The 8,174-nt window shown below is 45.2% G+C and overlaps 1 protein-coding gene across 1 annotated transcript; it reads right to left on the bottom strand.

Moving 5' to 3' along the window:
- Positions 1-2,443: 2,443 nt before the first annotated feature.
- Positions 2,444-5,440, bottom strand: LOC129602523 (uncharacterized). Its single transcript, XM_055501554.1, has 4 exons — positions 5,393-5,440; positions 4,248-4,637; positions 2,730-3,504; positions 2,444-2,664 (listed from the first exon to the last, which is right to left on the bottom strand). The coding sequence occupies exons 1-4, from the start codon at positions 5,438-5,440 to the stop codon at positions 2,651-2,653; spliced, it is 1,227 nt and encodes a 408-aa protein (XP_055357529.1). The 3' UTR covers positions 2,444-2,650.
- Positions 5,441-8,174: the final 2,734 nt, after the last annotated feature.

An 8,174-nucleotide genomic window follows, 5' to 3' on the forward strand; every position in this document is an offset into this window, starting at 1 on the left:
CAACAACTACAGATACTGTACTCGACAGCAAGTGTGGCGTGAATTTGGCGTGGAAGTCGGCCAGGGCGACAAATGTATTTGTACAAATTTCGCGCAAACAAACGCTTCTTTGTTGGAACCCATTTACCGGTATCCGCATTGGAAGTCTTCTTCTTTCGCACAGATGACTTATTTCTTAAAATTTGGAACTGCAGATCGATTGTACAGTCTGATTACTGTACCTACATTTACAGGGATGTCTTTTTAGTTTGACCCTCTCGGCTGACTGGGAATGCCTGTGCATTCCTTGTTTGTGCTTGTGCAGATGCCTCATATTTTATCAATCAACTGGATTTTACAACTGACTGCAAAAGCAGTTTGTGCAGCAATGATCGCAGCAAGTCCTGCTACCGGAGTTCAGCAAATATTCCGGAAGTTGCGGCCAGTTGGACGCCGTAACGATAACGTTGCGGCGTCCAACTGATAGCGTTAGTGATAACGTTGCGATAACTGGCATCGCTTACGGACCGCCGGAAGCTTTTTCGAAAGGTTGTAGTCAATCTACTGTAATTTCGACCGAGGACTGAAGTGACCATTGGCTTGTCTGATTCATATTCCGCAGGCAAAATACAGTATCAGTACATTTTGATTAACTTAAGGCCCGGTACAGTTGCTCCACGGAGGTGCAGTTACGTGAACCACTTTATCTTCTCTCCGGAAGCACAGCAATAATTTCATTTTTGGAAGCAGGTTAAAGGATGATCCAAATATGCTGCTGTTCAAAATCAAGCGAATTTTTCCCCTCAGTGAAGAATGTTTTTAAGTTGAAAAACCGAATAACTGGATGCCGTACGGGGAGCACTGTATATGGAATGCAATTAAAAAGTGTAACTACTTACTTAATCAATTTGTATTGCCATGGTGAACAACTTTTTGCACTGTACCATGCGATATCACATCAGCCAAAATACCTACATCAATGTACATGACATATTAATTTTGTGTGTGACACATAAAACAGCTGAGTCGTAAATCTAGTCTCGACTAGATTTACGATAAGGCAAACAAGTGGGGCAAACGATAAGGCAAACGATTGTTAACGAGATTGGAAAGAGGGTTTTGTTACAAACCGGCGAGATTCGTAGTCTTGAGTATTTGAAACAGAATATTTCCTTAGCAATTCAACGTGGTAACGCTGCTTCTGTGATTGGCACTGTTGAGAATGTTATGTTGTGTAATCGTAACTAGACCTTGATATTGTTATCCAGCTATTGAAATAAAAGAAGTAACTTGACTTGCACTTGACAGAAACTCTGGCGCATGGTTGAACGCGTTGCCCGCTCCATGTCTGGGAACGTTCCTTAGAGACGACGAGGTCAGAATCGGTGTCGCGTTGCGGTTTGGATTGCCAGTTGTAGTGGCGCACAACTACATTGCGTGCGGCACGCAAGTAGAAACTAATGGCATCACGGGTTATCCTGCAATAAGTCAACCAAGGGACGATGGGCGCGGCATAAAGAAATGAACAGTACTGCTAAGAATTGTTGCGAAAGCGCCGGTTTTCCTTGTCAGCTAGAACCGACCGGCTTATCGAGTGTGAACGGAAAAAGGCCTGACGGCATGACGCTGATTCCTGTCCGCCAAGGGAAACCGCTGGTGTGGGATATAACCAGTTGGTGTACGGTCGCAGACTCGCATGTCACCGGCAGCTCGAAGAAAGCTGGATACGTGGCTCAGCTCGCAGAAAATGCTATGCGCCGGACACATTCGTTTGTGGAAAACGGAAGCTTTTTTTATCCTTTAGTGATTGAAACGTTGGGAGTATTTGGCCCCGTTTTCAGTGAACTGTTGCATTTCATGGGCCGTAAAATTCGAGACTTAACTGGAGAAGCGCGTTCTACTGCTTTCATTAAGCAGCGTTTTAGTCTCGCCGTTGTAAAAGGAAATGCTACGGCTGTTTTGAGCACGTTACCTTTTAACCCAAGAGAAGATAGAGATTGTGGTTGTTTTTTTAATGTTTAAATTTTAACTTTCACGTAGTGTACCGGCGCTTGCAATCATTGTTATCTTGGCGGCTATTGCCCAATAAAAGTCAAAGAAGTAACAATTGGGTATGTGTTAGAGACTTAGAGTCGCCCGGTTGATGCACTGTAAATCCGTTTTGGCTGGGTAACACGTTCGAGTTGGAATTGATTAATTTATCGGTGGAGATGCAGATCGCTCGCGTGGATTCGTAGACTTAGCTATGCGGCTATGCCGTATACTGAGATTATTAGCTTATACTCTGTCGTTGAGTCAGCTCGGTAGGGTAGAATGGTAGATTACTGTGGTACTGGTCACTTCTTCAGTCAGATAAAAACACCGAAGGCATAACGCAGCCGCAGCATTTCCCGTAACAACAGCCAAAGATCAATACGTAATTCTACATTCACTTCAAAACAAACAATTCCAAACACAGCGCGTGAGTGAGCGTCAACGTCTACGAGTCAGTTAGAACGAAGGTATCCGTTCCGCTTGACAAAATGCCGATGTTCAGCTGACCGGATGGAGGATGGCGCGCAGTACTACCGCCGTGACGGTGTTCAGTTGGCTCACATCCACTTCGCCGAGATCGGCCATCGTCCACTCCCGGTCGCGATACTGCGCGGCCTTGCGTGGATCCGCACGCTGGCTATAGTCGAGCGCCTAAACGCATTCACGAGCCGACTAATTTCACTGTCAATGTGAGGAGGAAAAACAAAACCAATTACCTCGATAATCCGCTGGTCCGAGTCCGCCGTTCGCTTGTGAGCAATGTAGTCGGCAAATGATTCGGACAGCGCCAGCCGCCTCCAGCGGTTCCTGCAAGACCAGATCGCGTTCGAACAGATCCCACATCTTCGTCTCCATCACCTCTCTATCCAGTTCACCAGGCGAGAAGTGTTCCGACACGACGGCCTGTACGAGGCGCCCATAGACGCGGCACTCCTTCCAGCGGATTCTCCCGTACACGGCAAACTCCATGACCATGTCCGTCATGCGCATGACGACCTTTTCCATGTAGTCACCATTACCCGCGATATCGCACTGGTGGATCACAAGCGTCGGCGTGCAGGAGGACTTCCCTGCATCATGAATGAGTGTCTGCAAGTCTCCCAGGAGGTGGTACCAACCCACATCCACTAGGATGATCATCTTGGTGGCGGGGCCGGGGAATTTCAGCAGGCACGCCAGCAACCAGTATATGTCGTCTGTGTGCTTCTCATAGCACTGCGCGGAAACATGGACATCGGGGAAGTAGGCTTCGGTGGTGAGGAGAGTGTTCCACAGTGAACAGACGCGCCGACAGCGGACGCGCCCGACGGAGTCCAGCGACTGGAAGATTTCCACCAGCAGCTCAACGGGCAATGGCAAAGGTAATCCTCCGTGAGCAGGACGCTTCCGCTTTTCCTCTCGGCATCCGCCGGGTACGACAGGTATTCGTTGTGCTGTCAGAGACACGTAACCACTCTCCATGTCCTTCCGCGCCCCGTCGTAGGCAGCTTTCTGCGGCAAGCTACACTTTATTTATGTTCCATAAAGTACGGTTAATTATCACCATTTCTACGGTAAAAATATTGATTTAAAATCAGGGTAATGGACCGAATTATTGATACACTAGTATTATACCATATCATAGTATAAATAAATACCATATGTTGGTAAAATACCATATTATCGAACTGATATAATATTCAGAAAAAAAATATTTAACACTTTCCGCATATTTAAACATAAATTATTTATTTTCAGTCATTTTTTAAAATTTATTTTTAGATGATTTTCTCCTTTCATTGTAAATCAATATTAAATCGTTTTCAATCAAATCTCAGCTAAGTCTTAAATAAAAAATTTACTTAATTTAAAATCTTAGTTAATTATTAAATATTAGCTTTAAATACAAAATCTTAATTGCATTAATTAGCTTTAAATTTCGCTTTCATTTCGTAGAAGATGCATCTACGAAATCGTTCATGAATTTAATCTGAACAAGAACAATATTATTTGATTTACCACTGGTTGAACTGTAAGGAAACGCGTTGCGACTCTGCAGATAGAGGAGCGCCTGGCTGAGCACCGATGTGCACCAGACATTACGTCGTTGGTTGAGTTCCTCCTGGAAGATCTGCCTGAGGACTCGCGACTCCTCTGCCCAGAAGGCGGCGGGAAGCGGACACGAACGGACGACGAAGTCCCCTTACGCCTACCAGATGCCTCTGCAACTCGGCGCCCGCGGATGGTGGACGCACCTGGACGCTGCGGACCAGCTCCTTGACGCTGCCGTGAGGCAGCTGCACCTGCACCCATTCCGCGTTCCCATAATGATGCACCGCCAGGGGCAGGATCCGACCGGGATACCAGATCCAGGCACCGTCGGGATGACGACGCAGTAGCACCAGGACGTGCACGTTCTCTCGCCAGGACAGCTCGTATACGGCGTGGCTGCGGTGGAAGATGCGGCCGTATGCGATGAAGTGCGAGCGCTGCGCGGGACACTGGAAATCGATCAGCAGGCCGCCCTCCACCACGTTGATGACGCGCCCGTGCTGCAGTTGGCCGCCGTCGACCAGGACGTCCACGCGGACGTGTCGTCTCCGTACAATAGCATGGTGCAGTTTGCAAGCGCGCTCCAAGATCTGCTGTGGGATCAAAACCGATTATGGTCGCTGTTTGCAGTTTGAAGTGTACTGTGCAACTGCTGCTTGTAGATCTGTATTCAATTCTTTTCAGAAAAAGTATTGCCCGCGCTGAATAATAAATTTAAAATAATTGACGTTGAATAATTTAAGCACGTTGAATTTTCAGTTGAAACTGCAAAATGCAAATATTACTACTGGCTACTGCTAAAGAGTGAATGCTAAAAGTCGATCCAACTTGCAACGTAACCGGCCCTCTGGGCGGGCGGACGGTTGTAATTTGGCTTGTTTTACGCGTCTTTTATTGGGCAAAGGCCATCAATGTAACAAAAAGGGCACTGGCGTAATACTACATAAAATGATAGAACGTTAAAAACGAGAACGATGATAGAACGTTAATGATAGAACGTTAATTTAAACGTTAAAAAAACAGCAATTAATATCGTTATCGCCGTCAAAACTCCTAGGACGCATATTCAAGGTGCCCAAAGCAGCAGCAGCATTTCCTTTCACTACAGCCAGACTAAAATCTCTGCTTCAAAAATGCAGTAGAACGAGATTCTCCTGTCACGTCGCGAATATTTCTGCCAGCGAAACGGATGAGCTCCATAAAATCCGAACCAAATGTGCCAAGGTTTCGACTGCCAGGGGGAAAAACAGGTAACCCATCCTTTCCACGTGGGCGTTATTTGCGGCGTTTACTGTCTTCGGCCAGGTGTGCAACGCTACCGGAAGCATTCGCACTTGCCCGGACATACGATGCGGCTACTGTGTCCCAGCATGTAGCGTCCCCGCCCATTACGCATTACGCATCACGTAATATGGTTTTGTTACTATCTTAGTTGGGCCGTTAGGAAGATTTCTTTTTGACTTTGAAATCCAAGCATTTTCCTGCTTTTTCCTCCAGCTATTCTATCGAATTATATCGCTAGCTTGAACATTTTTCCAAATTAGATAATTGACAAGGGAAAATCTCCTGTACGTTCAGTTTTTCGATATTGGAAAACGCCACGCCTTGCCGCAACGAAAAGTAGACTTTATGTAATTAGCCCACTCCGTTGTTTTTACTTTTTAGTGTCCTCTTTACGTGGGCCTGTTCGAGATTTTCCATAGGCTCTTGTTTTTCCGTAAGCTCCATAAGTGTTTTCCCTTGTGAACGTATCCGGCTTGTTGGGAACACAGAGGGCACAACATCTCCAACAGGGCGACTCCCAGCGAGTTCAGCAGCAGCTCCTTCTCTTCGGCTTCTGGTATCTGCTGCAACTTCACAAAATTGTAAAACCGGAAGCTCCACGATCTTCATGTCATCGTGTCCGGGTCAAATTGCAGCAGCATTGGCAGATTCTCTCTTCCGACAAGGCTAGACGTCGTCAACGGTGGCATCGTGGAAAGTCCAATGATGAGAAATATACTAACACCTCTTCCACTCCCTCTTCTCCACTGTTAATAGGGGCACTCGAAACGCACGATAAAGTGCTCTGTAAGTTAAAGTGCGATTTTGGTGTACAGAAACCAGCCATCAGATTCGAAGTTTAAAGTGTTCTGTAAGTTAAAGGAACCCTCTGGGTTCCTTTAAGATACAGAACATCCATACTTTAGAGCGCAGTCACCAAACACAAGCTAAACAAAAACGCTCTGTAAGTTACAGAACACTTTTACAGTGCGTGTCGAGCGCCCCTGATATTACTTATTAAAATTAAAATAGCACAAGACTCGAAACTCCCTTTACGCCAGTTTGTCGGGAACTGTGGCTCGCATATTTATTAACTGATTTTGTAATAATTAATTACAGATAGTACATGTAGAGAGCTGGTCAAGGTAATAAGTAGTAACACAAAGTCGTGCGTAACCACGACACCAGATACGGGCAACAGAGTATCTGCGCCAGAGGTTCAGGGTAATGGCCGCGAGTTAGCCCGGCTTTGTACAGGCTCTTAACAGCGATGCACGTGTTTTTACAGGAATGAATGTGACAGCTCTCCCGTATCTTATGAATAGTACAGTTTTAGGCACTTTTTACCTTGATTTGTAAGTACCGTTCGCGCTCGTACAGTACAGTAGAGTAGCTCGTGAAATGGTGCGTAATCTTTGGCGACCATCCATGTATACGCTTTTATCTTGCTGCATGTATCGCTGATCCAATCAGCTCCAAACTTCAGCATCATATTAATCGTTTAATTAGGAACTTCCAGACAGCGCAGTCCAAAGCCAACAATATCGTTAATTGTTTTTTAATTTATTCTTTAGAAATACCCATCATAATGAAAACCAAGAGAGAAAAGAATGGGACTTTTGAACATTTGTAAGACAAAACCGCAACACGCTGCCGTACCGGGCGGTTGTAATTGCGGCAAGCACCGCAAGTCCCGGATTTTCCTTCGTTTTATTTTATCAATTTGACGCCGCCTCACATCATGTTTTACGTAGGTATGCTATTCATGTAGGTGTAATAATGGGTTTTGGTAATAGAAGAGAAGACAGATAGACTGACCGTGCTGTGTCTTTATTGATGGTACATGATGACTGTACGCGGATGGTACAATGCTAGCATGCATACAGATGACTAGAGATCTCTATGTAGATGACATGGTACAGTGTGTCCAGATGGTACAACAGTGCAGAGCTTATACAGGTAGAGATAGATGGAAGTAGACGTGAACACCTAGCGGGTATTCCGGGTCACATAAGCGTCGGTCATAGACCTATATGCTAAGTCCGCTTAGATCGTGCAGCGTGTGATCACAAGATGATCACATCACGTTTTCCATATGACATAGGTAAAGAACACTTTAAGAATAAAGCAAATTTGCTTTACAGCTAGATACCTGTATTAACACATATTGCTCAACAGTTAACCTGAACTTTCTAAAGTTGTGTCTATCAGCACAGGCTTGTTTTTATGTCAATTTGCTATGGCCTGAATTATTAGGAACACAGTTAACTAAAAAATTCAACTAAGAATTCAACTAAAAAATCCATTGCGTGCTTTAGCTGCATAACTGTGCTACATGCATAACCGCGCATTTTTGTCTTTTTTCTAGGTGGGAAACATCTTTTGTATGCTTCGCGCCGAGCACCATGGTATGCCATACGCCGAATGCGAGTAAACTTTGCTTTCGCTGCAAAAGCGGACACACAAATGCCAAACCATCATTTTCCGCACATTCTCTAGGCAAACGACCTTTAGCAAACTAAGCAGAGCGGGGCGATTTATCGCATTTCATCGAAGCGTGACTATAGGCGCAACACGTGGCACACTGCGGGACGTCAATATACTTCCTTACATGATCATGAAGCATGCGGTGAAGATGGCCGATGACCAAACCGTGGTACTTCGATTTTCCCTTAGGTCTCATAAAGGTCAACCTGTTTGGTATTAAAAATCTTGTCGTTTTTTTTATCGTTGAGATATCGGGGGTTGGTTTCTGTTCCGCAATGTTCTCGGCGCAAGTGTTTTAAATTCCGCATGAGTCTGCGTACAATTGCGTGTTTCTTGTTTATTGTTCATTTCGTCTGGGCCGTTGTCGGTCATAATTGTGA

Source organism: Paramacrobiotus metropolitanus, unplaced genomic scaffold, assembly GCF_019649055.1.
Source record: "Paramacrobiotus metropolitanus isolate TYO unplaced genomic scaffold, Prichtersi_v1.0 Parri_scaffold0000549, whole genome shotgun sequence".
NCBI lineage: Eukaryota > Metazoa > Tardigrada > Eutardigrada > Parachela > Macrobiotidae > Paramacrobiotus > Paramacrobiotus metropolitanus.

Excerpts from the sequence above, each read along its gene's own strand:
- LOC129602523 (XM_055501554.1), bottom strand. The coding sequence starts at position 5,440 with ATGCGTAATGGGCGGGGACGCTACATGCTGGGACACAGTAGCCGCATC. Across the intron at positions 4,638-5,392 it reads TGGGACACAGTAGCCGCATC|CAGATCTTGGAGCGCGCTTG; the intron begins GTATGTCCGGGC and ends TTGATCCCACAG. Across the intron at positions 3,505-4,247 it reads AGCTGGTCCGCAGCGTCCAG|AAAGCTGCCTACGACGGGGC; the intron begins GTGCGTCCACCA and ends AGCTTGCCGCAG.